Here is a 26,762-nt window from a genome sequence, read left to right on the forward strand (position 1 = left end):
GCGTGCTCCTTCTCCAAGGACACCCGGGCTCTAACATAACCCCGGAAGAGGGGCAGGCAGTCGGCCCTAACGACCCCCTCCACGGCCCGCTGCCTGGACCTGTTGATGGCCAGTTTGGCCAGGCCCAGGAGCAGACCCACGAGGAGGTCCTCGGACCTGCCCTCCCTCCTCCGTACCAGGTGCCCGAAGATCAGGAGCGTAGGACTGAAGTGCAGCCAGAAACTGAGGAGAAGGTTTTTGAGAAAATCAAAAAGGGAGTGCAAACGCCCACGCCCAATATATACATGGTCCACGGACTCCACAGCACCACAGAACAAGCAGTTTGGCTGGGAGTCCGTGAACCATCGCAATCTGCGGTTACAGGGGACTGCTGCGTGCAGCACCCTCCACCCCAGATCCCCGAGAGAGCAGATTCAATACGATAAATGGCTTGTTAACCATCCCTGGGAAGAAGGAGGCAACACAATAAGTTGTTTCTTGGGACAGGTAAGATAATGTTATTTAATAATTGTGTGACAAAAGGACAATTAATTCTGCCTGGAGAAGGAAAGCCCTGATATAGAGGGGTTAATTGCAGGGCAGGCTGTTTCAAACAGACAGCTAACCTTCAAGGATAAGAAGGTAAGCTACAGACCTGAGGTCTCCAGCAATGTGAGGTGATGTTCGAGTCTTAAAAAAAAGTCACACCACAGATTTGAAATTGAGGAACCGCCACCAAAATTCAACTCCGGAATGATACAGCAGCAGCAGTACTTAGAAGAATAATACTGCATCAAACCCCTGGACACTTCCAGAGATGGGCACTGTCGGTGGAAACCCAGTTAAATTGGGGGGGGGGGGGGTGAAGCTGAATGAACTTGAACTTTTATTTGTGGTTGCTACGTGCAATAAAGTGCAAATCATTGTTTCAGCAGTTGATTCTCTGTGCGGTTTCTGAGTCAGGAGCCAAATTAAGGTGATTCACCCACAACCACACCATGAGGCTGGGATTAATATTGACTCCATTGCATTCAAGAGAATGTCATCAATACTGTTATAAAGCGAAGGCTGAACCCACCCCCAACCCCCCCACTCACTCTCCAAGGTCTCAAACCGAAACGTGCAAAGAGTGGCAAATTGCCCTTTAATCTGTAAAGTCAGTGTGATAAGTGGTGTAACCTGCTGTAGTGTTAAAAATAAATCCCTGACACTTTAAAATCATCAATCAACAATTTATTTAACCAACTCTCACGGTGAACAAATGAACGAAACTACTAACAAACTGAATAAATCCTTCTTAACTAACGAGTATTCTGGAATAAATCAAGATTCTTCTGGTATGCTGTTCCCATCAATACATGTCCCACTCAGATAACACAAAATAGAATTTAATCTCTCAGATTACAACCAGGTTATGTGTCTTCTGGAATATTCTGTGCCATCTTCTGTCGGGAATGCCTCCTCTGATTCCTCTGTCAGGAATCCCCTTCTCTATTTTTCTAAATGATGCTTTCTCTAATACACAGATGACTGAGAGCACCAATTCTTTATGATAGGATTGGTCCTGTTGTCAAAACTTTAGGATTTAAATTTAATAAGTTTTTGGTAGCCAATGGGGCTGATTTAAATTGATTGGTGAAATTGAAAACCTGTTGTCTTGGCCTGCTAACTGTACAGCCCTTTACAAATGTTTCAGTTCAGGTGCTTTCTGTTGTGATGATGCTGCTCCTTTAAGAAGATTATGTTGTTCTTGGTTAATTTTCAGGAGGGGTTGTAAAAGGCAGAGCTTCTCATTCGTCTAGGATTAAGGATTTCGCTAATGGTTAACAGATACTGGCTAAGGCAACAATCAGGGAAAAGGGTTTGACATTTTATTTTCTAAAACACTTCTACAATGAAAGGGCAGTTGTCCCATTTTTTTCCCCTGGTTTGGGTTTTAGCAGGCAGTCTGTCTGAAGCTGCTGCAGGAAGAGATGTTTCTTGATTCAACAGATGTTTCTGGCTGACTCTGAAGCTTCAGGGAAAATAGTACCAGCGTATTCAGCCTCTCCCTGTAGCTCAAACCTTGCAGCCCTGGCAACATCCTTCCAAACCTTTTCTGAACCCTTTCAAGTTTCACAATGTCTTAAAAAGATGTCAACTTTGCTCGACTAATGTGGGAGAATTTTCTGCATGACGCGTTCTGTCTGAAAGAACCCTCCCCTGTGCTGTGACAGAGCTGCAGTGACTTTCAAAAGCCTGACAAATGTTGTTATCAGTCAAAGATTCATTGGGAGAAGCTTCTCAATCACATCTGTAAATGGAGAAAGTGTTTTTAATAATGAAACATGAATAAAGGCTGCATTAATTTTTTGTTCTGAAGATTTACTCATACATCTCAAAACAGAGCATATGAACTCGGTCACAAGAAGTCTACGGGAATATAAGACACCAATGCCTATTTCCTGACCAGGACCGACTTTACACAGAAAACATGGACATTTTAAATGAATGGGGTGCCATTCGTTTTAAGATCAGGTGAACTTAAGAGGCACAGCATTGGCTTAGAAATGAGAGATCCTTGACACACACAGCCAAAATCATCACTGCCATTATTATCAAATCAGAATTTAGGCTGGGATGTTTTTCCACTGGAGCAGAGGAGGTTGAGAGGCAATATTTTCAAACCATGAGGGGTAGAGTTGGCTTCATGGTAGCTGTGTCTTCCCTAGGGGGAGGATTTCAAGAGCAAGGATGTGTTTTTATGGTGAGAGGAGAAAGACGGAAGAAAAGATGTGGGGCAAAATATTTACAGAGTGTAGTTTGCCTGGGGAAACAGCTGCCAGTGGAAGTGGTTGAAGCAGGTACATTAACAACATTGAAAAGGCGTTTCAACAAATACATGGATAGGAAAGCTTTAGAAGGATATGGGGCAAGTGCAAGAAAATGAGGTTAGTGTTGACAAACATTTTGGTCAGCATGGACCGGTTTGGGCTGAAGGGCCTGTCTCTGTGCTATAGTACTCTATGACTGGTGTTCCTGTCACTCTGACAGTGTTGAGTTTCCACATGAACCAGGAAAAAGTGAGGACTGCAAATGCTGGAGATCAGAGTTGAGAGTGTGATGCTGGAAAAGCACAGCAGGTCAGGCAGCACCCGAGGAGCAGGAGGATTGATGTTTCAGTCATAAGGACATCCAGATGAATATCTCACTAAATCATGCTGAATAAAATCTGATCTCATTTGTCAACTCTGAAGTGGAGGTGCTGGGGGTGGACAGGTCAGAAGTCACACAACACCAGGTCACAATCCCAATAGATTGATTTGATCTCATGAGCTTTCGAAGCACTGTTCCTTCATCAGGTGAAGTGATGAAGGAGCAGCACTGATGAAGGAGCAATGCTCCCAAAGCTTGGGATTTCAAATAAACCTGTTGGACTGTAACCTGGGGTTGTGTGACTTCTGACTTCTTCAACTGTGCATTCATGTTGAACTTGATGGGATATTTTACCAACTCGGCGTAGTTAAATCATATCGCTTGGAGGGGTTCATTTGAAACCTTCCTGGAGGTGAATTCAACAAGATTGAATTATTCAAAGTTACTCAATTCTAAACTTACATCAGGACCAGTAGTCATAGAGAGGTACAGCGCGGTAACAGATCCTTCAGTCCAACTCGTCCATGCTGACCAGATATTCTAAATTAATCTAGTCCCATTTGCCAGCACTTGGCCCAAATCCCTCTAACCCTTTTTATTCATGTCCCCAACTAAATGTCTTTTAAATCCTGTAATTCTACCAGCCTCCTCCACTTCCTCTGGCAGCTTATTCCATACACGCACCACACTCTGCATGAAAAGTTTTCCCTTTAGGTCCCTTTTAAATCTTTCCCCTCTCACTCTAAACCTATGCCCTCTAACAACATCCTGATAAATCATTTCTGATGGAGATGTCAACGTTTCGGGTAGAACCCTTCTTCAGTGCTGAGGGATAATACCTGAAATGCTGACTTCTCCACCTCCTGGTGCTGCCTGCCTTGTTGTGCCCAGTCTCCTGTTTGTCTATTTTAGATTCCAGCATCTACAGTTTTTTATTATGTCTCTAACAAATGGTGGAGCAGATTCGATGGGTCAAAATATCCTAACTTCTGCTCCAATGGTCTTGTGGTCTTCGGTTTGTGCGGGTCCTGGGCTCAATGAGCAGCAGCGCCAACTAGAAGCAATGTTCAGAGAATCATAGAATCCCTGCAGTGTGGAAACAGGCCCTTCTGCCCAACAAGTTCAGAGGGAACACTTGAAGAGTAACTCACCCAGACACATTCTCCTACCCTATCACTCTGCACTTACCCCGAACTAATGCACCACACCTACACATTCCTGAACACTATGAAACTATTTAGCTTGGCCAATTCGCCCAAATATGCGCATGTTTGGACTTTGGGAAGACACTGCAACACGCAGAGGAAACCCACGCAGACAGGGGGGAATGACATGCAAACTCCACACAGACAGTCACCCTGAGGATGGAATCAAATCTGGGTCCCTGGCACGATGAGGCAGCAGTGCTAACCACTGAGCCACCACCACGCCCCTCTTCCCCCTCCACTCCCCCAGTAGAAAACAAAAAAGCCTCCCAACTCTCCCACTGCACCCACTATCAGAAAGGGCAGGAGGTTCAGTCCTGGGGGTGACCCTCAGCAGCGTTACCGGCAGAATCTGATTGTTGGGAGCATTGGTGCCTCCGCTGGTGCTTGTTCAAGCTGCAGGACATTGTGAACCTCTGCCCACACTCGGGGCAGGCAAACGGCCTCTCCCCAGTGTGGACCCGCTGGTGCGTCAGTAGAGTGGAGGAGACAGCAAAGCCCTTCCCGCACTCGAGGCAGGTGAATGGCCTCTCCCCAGTGTGGACCCACCGATGTGTCAGCAGGTGGGAGACCTGGGTAAAGCCCTTCCCGCACTCAGAGCAGCTGAAGGGCCTTTCCCCAGTGTGGACCCGCCGGTGCTTCAGCAGGTCGGAAGAGCGTGTAAAGCACTTCCCGCAGACAGAGCAGGTGAAGGGCCTCTCACCGGTGTGGACCCGCCGGTGGGCCAGCAGGTCAGAGGAATCGCTGAAGGCCTTCCCACATTTGGGGCAGGGGAAGGGCTTCTCACCGGTGTGGACCCGCCGGTGAATCACGAGGTGGGAGGAGCGAGTGAACACCTTCCCACAATCTGGGCAGATGAAGGGCCTCTCCCCTGTGTGCACCCGCTGGTGCCTCATCAGGGCAGAGGAATCATTGAAGGCCTTCTCACACTTGAGGCAGCTGAAGGGCCTCTCCCCTGTGTGCACCCGCTGGTGCCTCATCAGGGCAGAGGAATCATTGAAGGCCTTCTCACACTTGAGGCAGCTGAAGGGCCTCTCCCCTGTGTGCACCCGCTGGTGCCTCAGCAGGGCAGAGGAATCACTGAAGGCCTTCCCGCATTCAGGACAGGAGAATGGCTTCTCCCTGGTGTGACTGCGCTGATGTGTCACCAGGGCAGACGGGACAAGGAAGCCTTTCCTGCAGTCGCCACACTTCCATGGATTCTCCATGGCCGAAGCTACAGTTCCAAACAAACGCGTGAATGTCCCCTCCCTGCCTTGAATTCCTCTTTTCAGCCAGATAACTGATTCAGGCTCCACACTCAGTGCGTTGCTGTAATAGTAGGGTCTCTCTTCCAGTCCCACTGATGCTGAAAACGTACTGAAACAGGAACCAATTGGATCATAGTTGAAAATTGTTGCAGTCCCGATGGATTGAGTGGCTCACAAATGCTGGAGAATCAGAGTCGAAAACTATGGGTCAGGCAGCATCTGGGGAGCAGGAGAGTCAATGGTTCAGGCATAAGCCTTTCATCTATTGATTTTGAAACTTCATCTTCAGATCAAATACTCTGAAAAGAGATTACAAAAGTCATCACTGTCAGTCCAGGGTAGAAATTCAGAACTAGCAATTCTACTTTCTGCAGAACATTCTCTCTCTCTCTCTCTCTCTCTGTTCTCACTCCATTCTAATTCTCCTCAAAGTGCTGATTCAGGATCTGACAGGGACAGAAGAGCAAAACAGTCACAACTGACACCTCTTTGAATTTTGGATACCTCCACCTGAAAATTAATATCTTCCACGACATTGGGATACTGTTGAGAGTGAGCAAGTCTGATGTTTGGAAGCAAAAATATAATGTGTAAATTCAGGATGAACCTACAATGCAGCTTCTTGACAACCAATCAGACACAAAATGGTTAACGTGCCCCCACGGGGGTGGGGGAGTTTTGGAATGAGACATCAAGGCAACGACACCAGAGAGAAATTGAACAGACTGGCGTGGCAAACCAGAGTCATCCAGATATACAGCACAGAAACAGGTCCTTTGGTCCAACTGGTCTATGCTGACCAGATATGCTCACCGAATCTGGTCTCATTTCCCAGCATTTGGCCCATATCCCTCTAAACCCTTCCTATTCATAAACCTATCCAGATGCCTTTTAAATGTGTCATAATTATACCAGCATCTACTATTTCCTCTGGCAGCTCTTTCCTTACACGCGCCATCTTCTGCATGAATTGCCCCTTAGGTTCCTTTTAAATCCCTCGTCCCCTCCCCAGGCCACCTCACCCTTAACCTATTACTCTATAGTTCTACACTCCCAGAGAAAAGACCTTGTCTATTTACCCCATCCATCCCTCTCTTGATTTTATAAACAATGAAAGCATCAACGGCTCAGGGCGGGGATGGGGTGGTGGGGGGGTGGGGGGGGGGTGGGGGAAGAAGCCGAATGTGCTGCAGCCAATGCAGAAGGAGAGGACACAAAACCTTGAAGCTGCAATGAGGAATACTGCATGTGCTGTACTTGTACCTGTTGATTTTATTTGTGGGAATCAAGTGCATTTTAAAAATAAAAACAAACAAGATATCTATCCCTCCCCTTTCCCAATCTCCCAATGCTGTCCTGGATACAGAGTGAGAGAATTGGGAGCAGGACTTGGCCATTTGAGCCTGCACCAGCATTGAACAGATCATAAGTGGATATGAATATACCTACAGCCAGGTGGATAGATTAGGATTTCTTTCACTGGAGCAGAGGAGATTGAGAGGTGACCTTATAGAGGATTATAATATCATGAGGGTTACAGATGAGGTGAAAGGCAGGTGTCCTTCCCCTGGGGTTGGGCTTTCAAGATTAGGGAGCAAAGTTTGAAGGGGAGAGGAGAAAGATTTTAAAAAGACATGAAGAGCTCCATGTTTTTCTCACAGAGAGTGGTTTGTGTGTGGAATGGGTGTCCAGAGGAAAGTGGATGCATGTACAGTGACAATGTTTAAAAGACATTTGGAAAAGTACATGAATAGGAAAGTTTCGGAGGTATATAGGCAAATCACTGGCAGATGGGACTGGTTGGGTTTGAGAAATTAGTCAGCATAGACTAGTTGGACCGAAGGGTCTGTTTCTGTGCTGTATGACCCTGTAGCTGTTCTGTACTGGTCTTAAAACCATTTTCTTGGAAATCCAAGATGGCGGTGGTTTAAGTGGTCTGCTGTGCTGGGCTCTGTGCCATACCCCCAGCAAGGTGGACTTTTACCCCTCCCCCCCCACCTCATTAACCATCTGTAGGAGAAAAGAATTGCTAACATGAACTTACTGAACGTCTGGAGCTGCTATAATTGTGGTTTGACAGCTTTAGGACCAGAATGAAAGCAAATGAAGGAAAGAGGCTGACAGGGGTGCAGCAGGCAGGGCACTCCCCTTCTGCATCGGGGGTGCCTGGAGCCATTGCTCAAATTCCCAGGGCAGACCATTTGGGTTTAATGGGGCAGCAGCAGTTACTCTCGGAGTTTGCCAAACTCTGAGATAAGATTGAAGCAGCAGTGGAACCACTACCTGCCATGCTGGAAAAGCATAAACAGGAAATTCAAATGTTGGCCCGAAGACAATAGGCAGCAGAGGAGAGGACCGTGGCATCGGAGACCGTGGCGGAGGTCTCAGGAGGAAGGATCTGAACGCTGGAAGACCAGGTTCGGGTCCTTCAGGAGCATGTGGACGACCTGGAAAACTAAAATAGAAGAACAATCTTACAGCTCGTGGGTCTTCCGGAATGCGATGAAGGCAAAGACCTTATTGGATTCCTGGGGTTGAAGTTGAAGTCGGGCTTGTTGAGTGTGGAGCGGGCCCACCGGATCGAAATGCTCAGGTCCAGGTCGGACCCGCAGACCCGCGTGGTCCTAGTGCGCCTCCTGCATTACAAAGTTAAAACAGTTAGTGATTGAAACAGCAAGAAGACTGGGAAGAGGTCCACAGACTTTAATGCACAAAGGCTCAAGAATAATATATTTTCAGGACTTCTCAGGAGCCTGGATTAAGAAAAGGGCATTTGATGAAGTGAAGAGAGAATTAAGGGATCTGAACATACAATATTCCTTGAGGTCCCTGACCTGATTGCATTTCACTCATGGAGGGACGGTATATAATTTTGATTCAGCAGAAAAGGCGATGGACTTTGCGAATTCTCTGAATTAAAGAAATCGAGTCAGGGTGAAGGCGGGAGGGACATCATTACAGACAATGCTACTTTTTTGCCCCTTTTTGTGGTTCTCGGCTTTATACGTTCTGCCCTGACAAAAAACTGGAATTATTTAGTATATCGGTCAGTTACGTATTGTCTGGGGCCTTTTTTTTACTGCTGTCCTTTTGTTTTTGGATTGTGGGTGGCTATACCTGTACTTAAGATGTATGGAGAAGGGGTGTGGGGAGATGGGTAGCCATGTTAACTCTCAGAATGTAAATAACATGTTTTTTTTCAATCTGTGAACTGCCTGGTGTTTGGGGCACAGCCTCAGTGGAAAGGAGCCAGGATGGTGGAAATGGTGGGGTTTGGGGAGGTGGGGGGGAAGAGATCTCTCCATAATTGGGGGTTATTTGAGCGTTTGCTTCAGTTATATGTGGTAGTTAGATTTTTATTTATCGTAGTTTTTAATAGGAGCAGTTTTTAGACTTTATAGAGTTAATGTCTTTGTTGCTCACTGCACCTCGGATAAGCTTCCTCCTCATGGGAAACCATGGGCTGCCCTGGATGACCATGGCTACTGAGTCGTTCAGGTGGTGCACTTGGAATGTAAAAGGGAGCCATTCCCCCATTAAAAAGAAAGAAGGTGCTGTCAAGCCTCAGGAGGGAAAGGGTGGACACATTTAACTGATAAGGAACATCTGAAACTGCAGCAAGGAGGTTATGATAGGGTATTCTTCTCCTCCTTTAGCTCCAAGTGTAGAGGAGTGGCTATACTGGTAAGAAGGAACCTCCCTTTCCAGGTCATTGAGCAAATTAAGGACAAACATGGACTGTCCGTCATTCTTAAAGCTCTAATACATGGAGAAGAGTATGGCGTCCTGAATGTGTATTGTCCCCCCGGTGCACCCTCTTAAATTTATAATTGATGCAGTTGCTAAATTAATGAGTCTTGGGGTATGCCGCATGGTCATTGGAGGGGATTTTAATCGCCTAATAGATCCCGAGGTAGACAGGGTGCCAAGGGGCCAGGCAGGTACACCCGCGCAATCTCAGCAGTTGGTGGACATGTGTGAGGAGTTGGGATTAGTGGATGTGTGGAGACATCTCCACCCTAATGGAAGAGACTTTACTTTCTCTTTCAACCCACACAAGTACCACATGGGAACTGACACTTTTTAATGCCATTGGATTACTTGGACAGAACATTGGCTTGTGAAATTGGCAATATAGCTGTCGGAGCATTTGCCAGTGTATTTTGAAGGTAAAATCAAGAGTGGTGGAATGGATGCACAGCATTGGTGCATGGACCCATTCCTGTTAAGGGATAGCAAATTTGTTGAGTAAATCACAGGAGTTCAGAGCCTTCTGGGATATCAACTCGGGTACGGCCAGTAATTCGGAAATACTGTAGAAGGCCACTAAGCCATATTTATGAGGCGTGATTATTTTTTATTCAATGACTAGAAGGACGCAGAGGAAGGAGCAACAACAGTGTTGGAGACCCGTCTGCAGAAAGCTGAGGAAGTATATTATAATAGGACTTCACTGGTCAAGCTGCAGCTCTCCGGGCTGCTCCCAACTCATTGCACACACTGGGGAAAAAAAGGTCTGCTTTGCGCAACAAAGATTGTTTGAATTTGGAGATAAGCCACGTAGATATCTCACTAGAAAGAAAAATGCTTCTCAATCTATTATGTCTGTTAGAGAGAAGGCTGGCACAGTTACTCGTGAGTTAAAGAAGATTAATGTTAGATTGAGGGAATACTTTGCAGAGTTATATCAGTCAGAGGGTGATGAACACAGTACAGCGAGAATGCAGGCCTTTTTTGAGATCCTGCACCTCCCTAGTATAAACGCGGAACAGGTTTCCTGTTGAATGGGCCTATGACGATACAGGAGGTGCATGAAGCAATAAAACATCTCCAAGGTGGCAAAGCACTGGGGTCAGATGGATTCCCAAGTGAATTCTATAAGGAATTCATAAATGTGTTGGTGGAGCTACCTCTGGGGATGTATAGCTATTCATATGCACAGGATTATCTTCCGCCCTCTCTTAGGGAAGCTAATATCTCCCTCATTTTAAAGAAGGGGAAAGAGCACAAAGAATGTGCTTCATACAGACCCATTTCACTGTTGAATGTAAATTTTAAAATTCTACCCAAGACGCTGGCCCTGAGGTTGGAAAAGGTGTTGTTCTGTATTGTGAAAGAAGATCAGATGGGCTTTGTTAAGGGCCGTAGCTCCTCCAACAATATCAGGAGGGTACTGAACATGGTGCAGGTATGCCAGCAAAGGTTGATCCTGGGTTCAGTGGCCTGCCTAGATGCAGAAAAGGCATTTGACTAGATAGAATGGCTATACCTGTTTGGGGTCCTCAAGCGCTTTGGTCTGGGGACAACCTTTGCTAGTGTTGTATAATGATCCTAAGGCAGCAGTCATCACAAACGGCACTAAGTCAGATAACTTTAATCCTGGGAGAGGTAGTAAACAGGGGCGTCCTTTCACCGCTGCTATTTACCTTGGCAATTGAGCTGTTAGCTGAGGCTATCAGGAAGGACCCTGAAATAGTGGGGCCAGGAGTGTGAATGGGGGAACATAAGATTACCCTATATGTTGATGATGTCCTTTTGTTCTTGGCCAATTTGGAGGAGTCCGTTCTTCGATTGATTCAAACAATTAATTTATTTGGCAGTTTTTCGGGCTGCAGGATCAACTTTACAAAATCAGAAGCCATGCCGATGGGGTGGGGAGGTGCCTATTCTGAATTAGTGGAGGTGCCTGATCTGAAGGATGGAATGTAGTTCCTGTTTAGATGGTCGTCAAAAGGGTTTTTGTATTTGGGAATTTCTATTACCCCTGCCTTCCACCAGCTGTATAAAGCTAACTATGTACAATTACTGCAGAGGATAAAGCAATTTTTGCAGAGGTGGGACGGATTACCATTATCATGGTTAAGCCGAATATCTCTGATTTAAATGAATGCTCTTCCTCGCCTGTTGTACCCCATGAGAATGCTCCTGTTGTTGCTCCCCAGATGAGTCTTACTGAGGCTCAATGGTTGGCTAGGTTCTTTTATTTGGTGTCACATGTGCCCCCTAATTAAGTTTACCAAATTGCAGCTCTCACAGGGTGAGGCGGAGTGGACCTTTTGGACTTGAAGAGATATCAAATAAGCGCTTTCTTAGCATATGTGGGTGACTGGGCACCGGGGGACTCGGGGTCGATTTTTCTTGACGTTGAAGCATTGCAGTCAAGATGTCCCCTCGTTAATCTATTATTCATTGATAAGATGAAATCCGAGACTGAGCAGTGTAAGAGTACAATCATTTTAAAAACAGTGAAAGCCCGAGGATAATGAGGCAAGACAAGGGTAATTGGCTGAAGACCTCGCTGATTACCCCACTGGTGGCAGCCCAAGGATTTAAACCTGGGGCAATGGACTCCGGCTTTAAGTCATGGGAGAATAAGGGAATTTTCTGTAGGGAAGATTTATTCGAGGGTTAGGTCTTGATGTCATTTAGCCAGCTAAGTCAGAACTATGCATTGTCTAATAGGGATGTTTTCCGGTACTTTCAGCTAAGGGATTAAATACAGAGGAAGATCACACTCCTGGCTCAGCATTACAGGTCAAATGTGGAGTAAAGAGTACTCTGGTGTACAGGCGCTCTTTCAGTTAGTACGTTGTATCATTTACAGAAGGGGATGTGGAGGGACTGTCTAGGATGTGGAATCAGGAGCTAGGATAGGATATTTCATTAGAACTATGGCAAGATATATGGGAAAATATCAGGAAAATTTCAATATGTAACAGCACAGGGCATGCAATTGAAAATTTTACACAGGGCTTATGTGGAGCCAGAGAAGCTAGCTAAGTTCAAGAGAGGAGCATCACCAGAGTGTCTCAAATGTAAAATTAGTATAGTCACTCACACACTGCTATTGGTCATGTTGTAAGATCCAGAGATGCTGGAGTGCTATAGTAAGGGAGCTGAAGGACATCCTGGGGGATTGAAGTTAAAGTGAATCCGGTATTTCTTCTTCTGGCGTTGCCAAATTTGCCTTCTGTCAGAGAACACAGGAACAGACTGTGTAACATTCTTACGCACTGTGCAAGGAAGAACATTTTAATTAATTGGACGTCAGAAAAACCCCCAGGGCTTATGTGGTGGCATATGCTAGTGATGGAACATCACCCCCAAGATGACCTCACAAATATGGTGCACCACAAAACAGTAGTTTTACAAGACGTGGCAGCCCTTTCTAAATTATATTGATGCAGACTGATCAGCAGTATCAATTAGAGCTGTGGTATAGCTGTGGGAATCAGTGTGGGCGCTCATGGGGTCCTGGGAGGGCAAGGCTGGGTGAAAAGAATACGGGTACAATAACTGGTGCTCCAATGGATGGGAGCCTTAATAGAGATGTGGTGAGCAAAATAGAATAAAGTAATGTGATAGAATTCAAATTAACTTAAATTATTTTTCATTTTATTTTTATTCAATTTGATTGTAGTTTAGTTTAAGCTAAGTTTGTTCTAGTAAAATAATAGGTAGCTCATTATTAATAGTATCACAATATGATATTCTCGTACTATTTTTATGTATTTTGGTATTGTTCTCTTTTGTATATAGAGGTGTTGTGAGAGATTTGAAACAGTTTTGAATGAATATATTTTTTAAAAAATATTTCTTGCCTTCCCCCATAACTATTTTTGACACCCCCTGCAATGGCACGTGAACTCGCTGGTGCCTCCACAGGTGGCAGGAGTGGGTGAAACCCTTCCCACACTCTGAGCGGCTGAAGGGCCTCTCCCCAGTGAGGACCCGCTGGTGGGTCAGCAGGGTGGAGGCCCGAGTAAAGCCCTTCCCGCACTCGGGAAGGAGTGATGGCCGAGTGCCATTATTGACTGGACTATCAACCCAGTTCCGGGGACTCCCAGGTATGAATTCCGCTGTGGCAGTTGGTGGAATTGGAATTCTGTCGGAAATCTTGAGTTCAGAATCTATAAATGAAACCATTTTCATGGTTGGGGGGGGGGGGGGGGGAATCCCATCTCATTCACTCACATCCTTTTGAGGAAAGGATTCACTCAGTCACCCTCGCTGTATCCTTTACCTGGTCTCACCGACAGGTGACTCCAGACCCACAGCAGTCTTGTTGACTCTACACTGCCCCAAATCTCCAACCACCCTCCCCCAGCAGATGGGCTGGGAGAATCTTACATGGAGACAGGGTCTGGGTTGAAATTGCTGAGTGAGGCAATACTTCCTCTGGATTAAGGTTGTACCAAGGTTCCAATTACAAAGGGACAACTTGGTGGTTACCAGTAGTAAAGGAAGTGAGGTGGGGTGGTGTATGCACACTTTGACCCGGAGTTGTTTAAAAAGCAGCTACGTTTTCCATGCCTTTTTACTGGGGAATCGGAAGCTGTAACAAAGTTGTGTCACAATAAAGGTTACCTGAACTTACCGCCAGGCTCAAGCTCTCATTAAAAGCTTTGAGCTCCAGGAGGTTTTTGTTTTAAAGCTCCTCATTTCTTTCAGCCTCCTGCACTAAGTTTCCAATGTCGTGTATCAGATGGAGCAGTGAATGAGGAGCTAGTATCGTTAGAAATTGTAAACGTTTCAGGAGTGCAGGTACTGTGTTGTTACATCAGCGTTGTAAAGCTTACTGGCAGCACCGGGAGGGGTGGGCTGTATTCATTAGAAACGATATGGAGGAGCTGGTATTGGACTGGGGTGGACAAAGTTAAAATTCACACAACACCAGGTTATAATCCAACAGGTTTATTTGGAAGCACTTGCTTGCTTTCGGAACACTGCTCCTTCATCGGTTAGCTGTGAGAGGTATGAATAAAGGTGAGGGCTTGCATTTTCCTAAAACAAGGAAAGGCAGGACTTGTACAGTTAATGGTCAGGCCCTGGATCATGTTGTGAAACAGAGAAATGTCGGTGTGGAGGGGCATTCAGATACATAGTTCTTTGAAAGTTGCATCATTGGTGGACAGGGTGGTTGAGAAGGTATTTACCAACATTGCCTTTATTGTTCACCCCACTGCGTATAGGAGTTGGGACATCATGTTGCGGTTGTACAGGATGTTGGTGAGGCCACTTCTAGAGTACTGAGTACAGGTCTGGTCACTCTGTTATTGGAAGAATACTGTGCTGTATATTTCTATGACTCTATAAAAAGAGCCATTACAAATTTGATGGACCAAACAATTGCCTTTTGAGAGATATAAATGGGAGCATCAATATTTGAAACTTCCAATTTTTGTTCTCCTCCCAAAGTCTCTGTTTTGTCAGGGGACAGTGTAAGCCAGTAGGCCTTGCAATTCAACCTCATCTTATCCTCACCCACTATTCAAGGGAAATTAAGGGATGATGAAAAATACTGGTTTTACCAGTGATCCTCTCATTCCATGAACAAATAAAACAGATTATGATGCTGCCATCACTGCATGTGTCAGAATTAAGTGATCAGAAAAATTCTGAACTCCCACTACTCACAGTTTGTGCACAATGCCATCATGTCTACTAATTCTGATCATTTCAATTGATATTCAGTCTTTCCACATTAAGAGCAGCCACGGTTTATGTTTCATTGGCAATTCTACATGTTGACTTTCTATTATAACAACGGCAAAGAGATGGTGATATGTATTTAATCTTTAGATTAGTTGTGTCATTTAATTGTGAAACAGATTGAAAATTCACAACTTCACCAAATGCCAAAACATTTATTTTTTTAGGATGTTTGGGCACGAGCACTGACAAATAAAATATCAAAGAATTACAAAGTTATCAGGAGAGATACATATCTTGTTTAACCAAATACATTGGCAGTGCAGAGAATTTCAGCAAAGTGCAATAAATATTCACTGTGTACCCCTTATTCAACTCATTCAAGAATTTCAAATTGAGCTTGAGGTAATTCAAGAGCAAATGGCAACATTTGTTTGTTAATACACTCACCGTAATCTCTGAAAGAGTATTTTTATCAAAGTCACAATGTTTAATCCCAAACGGAGCAATTAAGTGCAAAGTTACTTTTAACCATTTAATAAAAGACTGCAAATTTTATTTCCGATGAAAAACAATTTTATTGTTTTGATAAGATATATTAAACAAAATAGCTTTCCTGGGTGTCAATATTTACAACAGTTATGCAGCTATTATTCGGCAATTGACCAACTAATTGAAATAATTTCAGAATAAATTAGCTGCTTCATTATAATACATTAAGATATTTTAATAAAGTCATGAAAAGGAAACCTTTAACACAAAGTTAAATAAAATACAAAACCATCTTATAGAATTCAATTCAAATCATATCTGTTGAATCACAAAAAGATGATGCTCAATGTACCAAATGACAGACAATCACTGGTAATGAAGGAAAAGCATTGTAAAGAACATATATATCTCAATTATATCTTAAATGAATATCTACTCTGTCTTAGACATTAATGACTGAAAATTTTTTGTCAAATTGAAAACTACAACAGCAAAGCTTTAGAAAATCCATCACTGAGCCCAACCTCGAATCAGTGTTTTTTTTCAGGAAATCCTTTTCAGATTTCAGGCTTCTCCAGCTACAATTAGCACAAAGGGAAGGTTAGGCACAGTGTGGAAAGGATGAGCAATAGCAATATCTTGGCTCTCACCCAAGTATTCTCCGAAGAAGAAAAAAATGCATCTGGATGGGGATATGAATAAGGAAGGAATCAGAGGGATACGGGCCAAATGCTGGCAAATGGATCACTAGATTACTTTAGGATATCTGGTTGGCCTGGACTGAAGGGTTTGTTTCTATGTGCTCATTACAGATACTCCTCTTCTGTGATCCCCAGTCATCTCTCCATACCAGCTGTACTTTTCATGAAATAATTTGACAATTGTTGACTTCTATCAACCTCTTCAATCCTGAGAAACTTCCTCTCTCTGCAAAATGTGCTTCACGTTGGCAAATTCAATCCTCCTCCGTTCCTCAAGAACGCACTTTATAATGTGCAATGTTCTCAATAGCTGTTTAACATTCAATGGGGAAACTGTTTTCAGTCCAACAGTTAGACAGAATTTCTCTGAAATGTTTATGGCAAATGCACTGTCCCATGAGAGCTCGTAGGGCCAGTTAAAATGCTTTTAACAGCCTTTTCTTTAAATTTCCCTGCCTTCCCAATATAGAAATTTTCTCCCATAAATTATTTGCCCTGAAAAGATCCAGCAGTAAAATGATTCTGGAGCAATCAGTAAAAATATCTCAGTTGGGTTATCCAAGGTTAGAAATGGAAGAACACCTCTCTTCAAGGTTACAGTTCAATTTGCCCTTTCAGCATTCCTTGAAATTAAGGTGTTCCATCATAGTGTTTAATTATGATCCATTCAAAGCAGTATCTACTCTCATCTGAGTGCAGAACCAACTCAACTGACTGAACAAGCAAAACAACTTTTCTGTATGTACTTTAGATGTGACATCCTCGCTCTCTCTCTCTCTGTTGACCCAACAGGATTACCAGGACTATTGAGTAATGATTGCTGATCTACAGTTTGCTTCTGCTGGTTAACAGAAGCATTTAATAACTGCTAGCCTGGTCATCCACAAAGTCAAAGAACACACTGTTCACCTGTGCCTGAGCAGAGGATAAATTTCACTTGGAACACATCACAAAATGACAACTGTTACAAGTCCCACAACTCATGAGTTTCCATGGACAAAGTTGAAAATCACAACACCAGGTTATAATCCAACACGTTTATTTGGAAGCACTAGCTTTTGGAGCACCGCTCCTTCATCAGATGGTTGTGGAGAATGAGATCATGATCACGGAATTTATAGTCAAAGGAGTCAAGTATTATGGAAATGTGATATATTAAACAATTTTAGATTAAATCTTTCATTTTTTAGAATGGGTTGCTTCTCTTTGGTTTGTTAATCCCAGAATTTGGTTTTAATTACCTTCTCAAAAATGCCATTGAAATGCAGAGCTTTTTGAACAGAGGTGTGAATTCTATGTGTGTCCCAATGTCCAGTCAGACTGACATTTTTCTTAGAAAAGCTTTGTACTTAAATTACATTCTTGAGAAGGTAAATTATAGATTAGGGTGGATTGGCAGTGCTAAATTACCCACAGTGCCCAGAGATGTGCAGGTTAGGGTGGATTAACCATGGAAAATATGGAGTAAGGGGGTGTGTATGGATGGATAGCAATATGGAGGGCCAATGTGGAATAGATGGGCCGAATGGCCTGCTTTCACATTGTCAGGATTCTGTGACCCTCCCCAACAAAGGTACATTTTATCTGCATCTATCCTGTCAAGCCCCTTTCAGAATTCTACTGATTTCAATAAGATCACTTCTGGTTCAGAGAGATATACAGCACAGAAACAGACCCTTTGGTCCAAATCATCCACTGATTCACAAACTGAACTCGTCCCACTTGCCTGTACTTGGCCCATATCCCTCTAAACCTTTCGTTTCATGTACCCATCCAAATGTCATTTAAACGTTGTAACTGTCCCTGCATCTACCACTTCCTCAGCAAGTTCATTCCTCATGTAAACCACCCTCTGTCAAAATGTTGCTCCTCAGGTTCCTTTTACATCTCTCTTTACACCTTAAAAAAAATGTCTCCCAAGTTTGAGCTCCCCTACACTAAGAAGACCCTTTCTATTCACCTTATCTCCACTCCATGATTTTATAAATCTCAATGAGCGCACCCCTCAACCTCCTGTGTTCTAGTGAAAAAAGTCCCAGCCTCTCCTTGCAACTGAAACCCTCCAGTCCTGGTAAATCTTTACCAAACCCTCTCTAATAGTATTCTTCCTCTTACAGGGTCACCCAGAGCTGTACTCAGTACCCGGAAAGTGGTCTCACCAACATTCTGTACAACCTCAACAAGATGTCCCAACTCAATGGTGTGAACAGTGGAGGCAATGCTGCTGAATGCCTTCTTAACCACCCTGTCTAGCAGTGATACAACTTTCAAAGAACTATGTACCTTAACTCCCCCCATGTCTCTGTTTTACAACATGACCCAGGGCCCTACCATTAACTGTACAAGTCCTGCCCTTGTTTTAGCAAAACGCAACCACTCGCTTTTATTCATACCTCTCTCATACACACGCTCTCTCTCTCAGTCATATACATGTACATACCCCCCCCCCCGAACACACTCACTGGCTTATACTCCATCACACTCACACTTTACCAAATGTTCACACAGTCTTACGCACACTCGCATGCACAAACTGACATGCACACAATCACACTCTTCTCATTCACGCACAACTCTATGGGGTGAATTTGTATTGGCAGAATTATATTTGCAGATACATTCAATTTTGCTCAAAAAAACACAATCTGCAGCCAGCCAATCCATGTAATATTTTATAAATTCCTATTTTGGAAATAGAACCAGTCTGATTCAAGATTGGGATACTGATAGACTCGAAGTTCACACCTGTAATGCATTGTCTGAGCTAAGATATCACTTTTTTAAAAAATAAACCTTAAGTCATCTCAAGACTATGACTTAAAAGTAGTTCTGGGATTTACGTATTAACGAACTAAAACCTGCAACCCATTCTAAAAGATGAATGGCTTAACAGCACTCTAGGTTTGTTCAATATATCCTATTAGTTGCATGACACTGTGATTTTTGCTATGAAATATGTGTCTTATGATCCTGCTCCACAGCTACCTGATGAAGGAGCAGCGGTCCGAAAGTTAGTGCTTCCAAAGAAACCAGTTGGACTATAACCTGGTGTTGTGTGATTTTTAACTTTATCCACCCCAGTCCAATGCTGGCATCTCCACATCATATCTCGTGAACACAGCCCACACCTCCCGGTGCTGCCAGTAAACTTTACAATGCCAATGAAACAACGCACTCTACACTCCTGAAAAATTTACAATTTCTAATGATACCAGCTACTCATTCACTGCTCCATCTGATACATGGCATTGGAAACTTAGTACAGGAGGCTGAAAGAAATGAGCAGCTTTAAAACAAAAACCTGTTGGAGCTCAAAGCTTTCAAAGTCTGAGCCCAGCAGCAAGTTCAGGTTACCTTTATTGCGACCCAACTTTGTTACAGCTCCAGATCACCTCAGCAAAAAGGTGTTGAAAACGTAGCTGATTTTTAACTGTTCAAGGTCAAAGCACCCCTCTGCCACCACCCCCCCAACACCACTTTCTTTCCTATTGGTCACCACTAACTTGTCCCTTTGTAACTGGATCCTTTGTACAGCCTTAACCCAGAAGAAGTATTGCCTCACTCAGCGATTTCAACCCATACCCTGTCTCCAAGTAAGTTTCTCCCTGCCCATCTGCCGGGAGGGAAAGAAGTGGGGGGAAACAGGTGGAGTCAACTACACTGCTGTAGGTCTCAGTCACGTGTAGGCCAGACCAGGTAAAGGATGCAGCTGGGATGACTGAGTGAATCCTTTCCCACAACAGCAGTTTCCTTCCCTAAAAAGGATGTGACTGAATCAGAATGGGGCTTCCCCCCGACCCCGCCCGATGGTTTCATTGTTAGATTCTGACCTCCAGATTTCTGACCGAATTCCAAATCCGCTATCTGCTGCGGTGGGATTCAAACCTGGGAGTTCCAGAACTGGGTTGATAGCCCAGTCCATAATGGCACTCGACAGTCGCTCCTTCAATCCCCCTGCGATGGCACGTGAACTCCTTGGTGCCTCCGCAGGGTGGCTGCCCGGGTAAAGCCCTTCCCACATTCGGGACAGCTGAAGGGCCTCTCCCCCGTGTGGACCCGCCGATGTTTCACCAGGGCGGAGGAATCGCTGAAGGCCTTCCCACATTTGGGACAGCTGAAGGGCCTTTCCCTCGTGTGGACACGCTGGTGCTTCAGCAGGTCAGAGGAATTGCTAAAGGCCTTCCCACACTCGGGGCAGGGGAATGGCCTCTTCCCAGTGTGGACCCGCTGGTGCTTCAGTAGGGTGGAGGAATCGCTGAAGGCATTCCCGCACTTGGGACAGATGAAGGGCTTCTCCCCGGTGTGGACCCGCTGGTGCGTGCGCAAGTTGCCCATCTGAGTGAATCCCTTCCCACACTCAGGGCAGCAGAAAGGCTTCTCCCCAGTGTGGATCCGCTGGTGGATCAGCAGGACCGACGCCTGGGTAAAGCCCTTCCCACACTCGGGGCAGCTGAAGGGCCTCTCCCCTGTGTGGACCCGCTGGTGCTTCAGCAGGGTGGAGGAATTGCTGAAGATCTTGCCGCAATCTGTGCAGGGGAAAGGCATCTCCTGTGTGTGGACCCACTTGTGGGTCTGAAGGGCAGAGGAATCGTTGAAGGCCTTCCCACACTCGGGGCAGCTGAAAGGCTTCTCCCCAGTGTGGACCCGCTGGTGCGTCCGCAACTTGCCCACCTGAGAGAATCCCTTCCTGCACTCGGAACAAGTGAATGGTCTCTCCCCAGTGTGGACCCGCCAGTGGGTCAGTAGGGTGGAGGAGGTGCTGAAGGCCTTCCCACACACAGTGCAGGAGAATGGCCTCACCCCCGTGTGGACCCGCCTGTGGGTCTTCAGGTCAGAAGAATAGCTGAAGTCCTTCCCGCAATCGGGGCAGCTGAAGGGCCTCTCCCCCGTGTGGACCCATCGGTGCCTCAGTAGGGCGGAGGAATTGCTGAAGGCCTTCCCACACCTGGGGCAAATGAATGGCCTCTCTCCGGTGTGACTGCGCCGATGAATCTCCAGGGCAGATGGAGCACGGAAGCCTTTCCCGCAGTCGCCACACTTCCACGATTCCTCCACGGGGTGGGATTCCTCAGGTTTTTCCATGGCCGAAGCTTCAGCTGTACACAAATGCTTTTAGAGCCCCTCCTGACCGTGAATTCCTCTTTTCAGGCTGAACAACTGTTTCTGGCTCCACAATCAGTACGCTGCAACAGTAGGGACTTTTATCCAGTCCCACTGATGCTGAAAACATACTCAAACAGGAACCAAAAAGCTTTGCTCCTTCTCACAGAATCACAGTCAAAAATTGTTGCAGTCTCGATGGATTGAATGACTGTCAGACATTGACAACAAAGTGAGGACTGTAGTTACTGGACAGTCAGTGCCGAAAAGCGCAGTGCTGGAAAAGCACATCTGGTCAGGCAGCATCCGAGGAGCAGGAAAGTCGACATTTCAGGCATAAGCCCTTCATCTGTTAATTTTGAAACTTCCGTCCTCAGATCGCCAAATACTCTGTAAAAGGAGATTACAAAAGTCATCAGTGTCAGTCCAGGGTAGAAATTCAGAACAAGCATTTCTACTTTTGGGGGAACGTTCTTTTCTTTAGTTATTCCACAAAATTGAAAGCACCATCTCACTCTCCCCCCTCTGTTCTCACATTAACATCCCTGGGAAGTGGGGGGAAAGGAGACATCAAAGCATTAACACCAACACCAGACAGAAACTGTATATATGTTCGTAGAAAGCCAGAGTCATAGAGATACACAGCACAGAAACAGACCCTTCGGTCAATCTCTTCCGTGCCAACCAGATACCCAAAATCAATCTAGTCCCATTTGTCAGTACTTGGCCCATATCCCTCTGAAACCTTCCTATTCAAACACCCATCCAGATGCCAGCATCCACCATTTCCTCTGGCAGCTCATTCCTTACACACATCACATTCTGCATGAAAAAGTTGCCCCTTAGGTCCCTTTTAAATCCTCCCCCCACCTTAAACCTATTACCTTCTGGTTCTGGACTCCCCCATCCCAAGGAAAAGACCTTGTATATTTACCCTATTCATGCCCCTCATGCTTTTCTAGAAGTCGAGAAGGTCACCCCTAAGTCTCTGGCGCGGGAGGGAAAACAGCCCCATCCCATCCCTCCGTCCCTCCTCACCCGGGTAATTAAGACACATACCTGAGTTTGCAGAGTCTGCCCCCTCCCTGGAATCACTCCGGTTGCTTCAAGTGAACAGATTTTCCCCCCACTCCCTCCCAGGATGAAGAGTTGCCCAGAGGGAGGGAGTTTCACTCTGAAACAGACAGGGCCACTTCCGCGTTATGACGTCATAGATGAAGCGAGGGGGCGGGGAAAGGCCGACAACAGCTCCGCGCACTGCGCCTGCGCTGCCCTGCAGTTTGCAATAGAGTAATCCCTTCTTTTCATAGAATTCCGAGTGTGGAAGCAGGCCACTCGGCCCAAGGAGTCCATCCCGACCCTCCGAAGGGTAACCCACCTATGTCCATTCCCCTATTGCCCTGACTAACGCACATCCCTGAGCACTACGGGTAATTTAGCTTGGCCAATCCAACCTAACCTGGACAAAGTTAAAAATCAAACACCCAACAGGTTTATTTGGAAGGACTGGTGTTAGCAGCGCTGCTCCTTCATCAGGTGATTGTGGAGAATAAGATCAGAAGGCACAGAATTCATGGAAAAACATTACAGTGTCCTGCCACTGAAATGATATATTGAACAGACCTGGATTAAGTCTTTCATCGTTTAGAATGGGTTGCAGGTAACAATAATATGTAAATCCTAGAACTTCCTGTCAGTTACGTGTGTGCATGCATGCACGAGGGAGAGAAAAAGTCTCTTTCCGTGCTGTATATCTCTATGTCTATTTGATAACAGATGCTTTATTTACATTGGTGTAAATATTGTTGTAAGTCATAGCTGGGTACTAATAGATGTAAGGGAGAGAGTATTGCTCAAGTAGGGCACTATAAGAATCCTGGGAAAGCTCTATTTCTGGTTTACTTCCTAATGAACAAACATTTGGGGGCAGCATGGTGGCTCAGTGGTTAGCACTGCTACCTCACAGCACTAGGGACCTGGGTTTGATTCTGTGTGGAGTTTGCACATTCTCCCTGGGTCTGAGTGGGTTTCCACCAAGTGCTCCCGTTTCCTCCCACAGTCCAACGTTGTGCAGGTCAGGTGAATTGGTCATGCTAAATTGCCCATAATGTTAGGTACATTAGGTAGGGGTAAATGTAGGGGAATGGGTCTGGGTGGGTTACTCTTCGGAGGGTCAGTGTGGACTTTTTGGGTGGAAGGACGTGTTTCCATACTATAGGAATCTAATCTAATTAAGCACGAGCACCTATATACATTTAACTTTGTTTCATTTTTCTTGTTTGATTCCATGCTATGACTACACTCTTGTGTCTGATTGGTTTGAGAGACTGGGAGATTGTGGGTTGGGTCTCAATTCACTGAATTTTTTTTGTTCCAGAAGGTGTAAAGAGGTGGGGGGGGGGGGGTCAAAGCTTCAGCAGAAATCCAGCAGAGCTGAGAGCAGACCCACATTTTACTCTGTTGGAACAGGAAAATCAACAGAGCACAGAGAAACCAGGACCTGAAATCCGAGCTGACACCAGATTACCCTGTGATCAGCGCTTTCATTAGCACCTCTCCCACATTATCTTGCTTTCCATTTGACTACCCCCTCAATTTTCAGGATCCAATCCTTGTCATTCTGAAGCCATGTCTCCGTTAGGAGTCAGATCGTCATTCAATGTGTGCAGTCAATTCATTCGCTTTTGTTACAATGCAGCACACATTCAGACACACCGTTTTAGTTTCAATTTTTGTGATGTTTAGAATCCAATTTTGATTGCTGGTATATTTACTCTCCTTGTCCTTTTCTATCATTCTCTGATGTAAATTCTCCAGATCACGACATTGCTCACTGGCCTTGATTTGGATTGGATATGCTAAATTGCCCAGTGTCCAGGGATGTGCAGGTTCGGTGATTAGCCATAGGAAATGCAGGGACATAGTTCCATAGTAATAGAAGCAGGAGTAGGCCATTGGCTCATAGAGCCTGCTCTGCCATTCATTAAGCTCATGGCTGACCTATCCATCCTCTCAGCTACTCCTACCTCCATTGTCCCAACTACCCTTAATTGCCCTACCATTGCAAAAACCCATCCAACTGTGTCTTGAATATACTTAACGAAACTGCCTCTCCTGATTCCTTGGCAGAAAATTTCATAGATTCACTACTCTCCAGGAAAAGCAGTTCCTCTTCATCACTGTCCTAAATCTACTCCCCCTAATCTTGAGTCAGAGTTTCATCGACCAGCAGAAATGACTGGATAGGGTAGGGCTTCATCCCCACAGTTCAATGAATTCTCACTTTCCAAGATGTATTCACTCATTCAGTTGCTGTCTCACAAATAAAAGATTTAATTTGGAACTTTTTCTGTTCCCAGTCAAGGCAAAACATCTTTGAAAGCTGCTCTGAAAGTCCAGTCTCCAGAACCACACTTCTGCTTTCACCGAAGATGATTAGAGTCAAACAGCACAGAAACAGACCCTTCAACCCAACTCATCTGTGCCAAAAAGAAATCCTAAATTAACCTAAATCATTTGCCAGCATTTGGCACATATCCCCCTAAACCCTTCCACTTCATATTCCCATCCAGATGCCCTTTAAATTTTGTAGTAATTGTATCAGACTCCATCACCCTCTGTGAAAACGTAGCTCCTCAGGTCCCTTTTAAATCATTCCCTCTCACCGCAAACATATGCCGTCCAGTTTTGGGCTCCCCTACCCTGGGTACTCATCCTATCCTGCCCCTTATAAACATCTATAAGGTCCCCCCTCAACCTCCAATGCTTCCACGGAAAATTTTCACTGGCCTATTTAGCCTCTTCCTGTCTTAAACACTCCAACTCTGTCAACAGCCTTGAAAATCCTTTCTGAACCCTTTCAAAGTTTCACAACATCTTTCCTGTAGCAGGGAGACCAGAACTGAACACAGTATTCTAAAAGTGGCCTAACCAATGTCCTGTACAGCCACTCCATGACCTCCTAAGACTCACTTTCAAGGACCCATGAACCTGCACTCCAAGATCTCTCTGTTCTGACACTCCCCTTCACTGTGCCAGTCCTGCCTGGATTGTTTGACCAAAATGCAACACCTCACATTTCTCTGAATTAAACTCCATCTGCCACTCCTCGGTTCATTGGCCCATCTGATCAATTCTAATTTACAGCAAACTCTTTTTCCTCTCTTATTCTCTGGAAGCTGAAAATCTCCATCTCACACTCTCCCTCCATTCTCACTTTACTGAACCTAATCCCTGCTGTACCTCATCCTGAAGGGTCTGGTTCATGCTGATTAACAGGTGTCACAAAGCTAGTTCCTATTTTGACGAAAAGCTTTTCTCTGGCTCAAGGAGACTCTGTCCATGACATTTTTCAGAGGTAATAAACCGGCCAGGTTCTGATCAGTCTGGTTTGAACAGAGATGAAAGGGATTTTGAAAGGCCTTTTGTTTATATGTAAACAGGTGTGACTTCAGGCCAAATTGGTCAAGTTTTAGAAGTGACCTGTATAAAGAAAGGGGAGTGAGGTGAGCAGTTTTAGTTCAGTATTGAACTGGTTGGAAGTTCAACAGGGAGCTATGTGGAAACTCTCTCTCTCTTTTCCGCCTCTCAACTTCAACCTATAAGCATGTGTTCCATTTATACTGGTTTTCAAAGGGAGTTGGCTTATTGGGACCTGTTGTGTATATTCAGAACAGCATAACTGAGTCTAGTTGGCATGGTTGAGTTCTGTACGGGTTCTTTATTCTGATCTTCATGTTTCATTGTGTAATTTTGTGAATAAATTTTTGTCTGTTTTAAAATCTAGTAGTCAACCAAGCTAACTTACTCCAGGTAAGTTTCACTGTACACTTACCAAATCAAATTGCAAAGTTATGGTCTGGGGCTGCCTGCTTCAGAATGTTTTGAGTGGTCTGGCTTAGTCCATAACACAGGCCCACACTTTCACTCAGGGGAGATATAATTGAAACATACAAACATTGAAAGGCCTAAACAAAGTGGGCATTGGGAAGATGTTTCCATTGGTGGGCGAGACCAGACCTGAAAGAGACTAGAAAAGGAAAGACCTTTAAGAAGGGAGAAAAGGAGAAACTTTTCAGCCATAGAGTGGTGAATCCGTGGAATTTGTTGCAACATGAGGCTGTGGAGGCTAGGTCACTGAGGGTATTTAAGACTGCGATAGATAGGTTCTTGAGTATTAAGGGGATCAAGGGTTATGGGGAGGAAGTGGGAGAATGAGGTTGAGAAACTTATCAACCACGGTTGTGTGGTATGAGCAGACCTGATGGGCTGAATGGTCTAATTTCTGCTCCTATGTTTTATGGTCTCTTGCTGTCTTGGACACAGTGAGAGAGAATTGGGAGCAGAAGTAGGCCATTTGGTCTTTTGAGCATGCACCAGCACTGAACAGATCATAACTGGATATGAATATACTTATATCTAAGTGGATAGGCTGGGACTTTTTTCACAGGAGCTCAGGAAGTTGAGAA

General features: G+C 44.9%; 1 protein-coding gene and 1 long non-coding RNA gene across 2 annotated transcripts in view; both read right to left on the reverse strand.

Moving 5' to 3' along the window:
* Positions 1 to 1,828: 1,828 nt before the first annotated feature.
* The window catches only part of LOC140460440 (uncharacterized), a 252,860-nt gene continuing 227,926 nt past the window's right edge, over positions 1,829 to 26,762 (reverse strand). The window contains exon 3 of the long non-coding RNA XR_011954093.1: positions 1,829 to 2,272. This is a non-coding gene — a long non-coding RNA (uncharacterized lncRNA). The remainder of the gene's footprint in view (positions 2,273 to 26,762) is intronic.
* Positions 4,631 to 26,762, reverse strand: part of LOC140461042 (uncharacterized) — a 36,039-nt gene continuing 13,907 nt past the window's right edge. The window contains exons 4-6 of the mRNA XM_072555826.1: positions 20,141 to 21,684; positions 8,048 to 8,205; positions 4,631 to 5,667 (exon numbers count right to left, since the gene is read on the reverse strand). Of these exons, the coding sequence (XP_072411927.1) occupies positions 4,631 to 5,667; positions 8,048 to 8,205; positions 20,141 to 21,276 (2,331 nt within the window). The 5' untranslated portion in view covers positions 21,277 to 21,684. The remainder of the gene's footprint in view (positions 5,668 to 8,047; positions 8,206 to 20,140; positions 21,685 to 26,762) is intronic.

Source organism: Chiloscyllium punctatum, chromosome 36 (genome assembly GCF_047496795.1).
Source record: "Chiloscyllium punctatum isolate Juve2018m chromosome 36, sChiPun1.3, whole genome shotgun sequence".
Classification (NCBI taxonomy): Eukaryota; Metazoa; Chordata; class Chondrichthyes; order Orectolobiformes; family Hemiscylliidae; genus Chiloscyllium; species Chiloscyllium punctatum.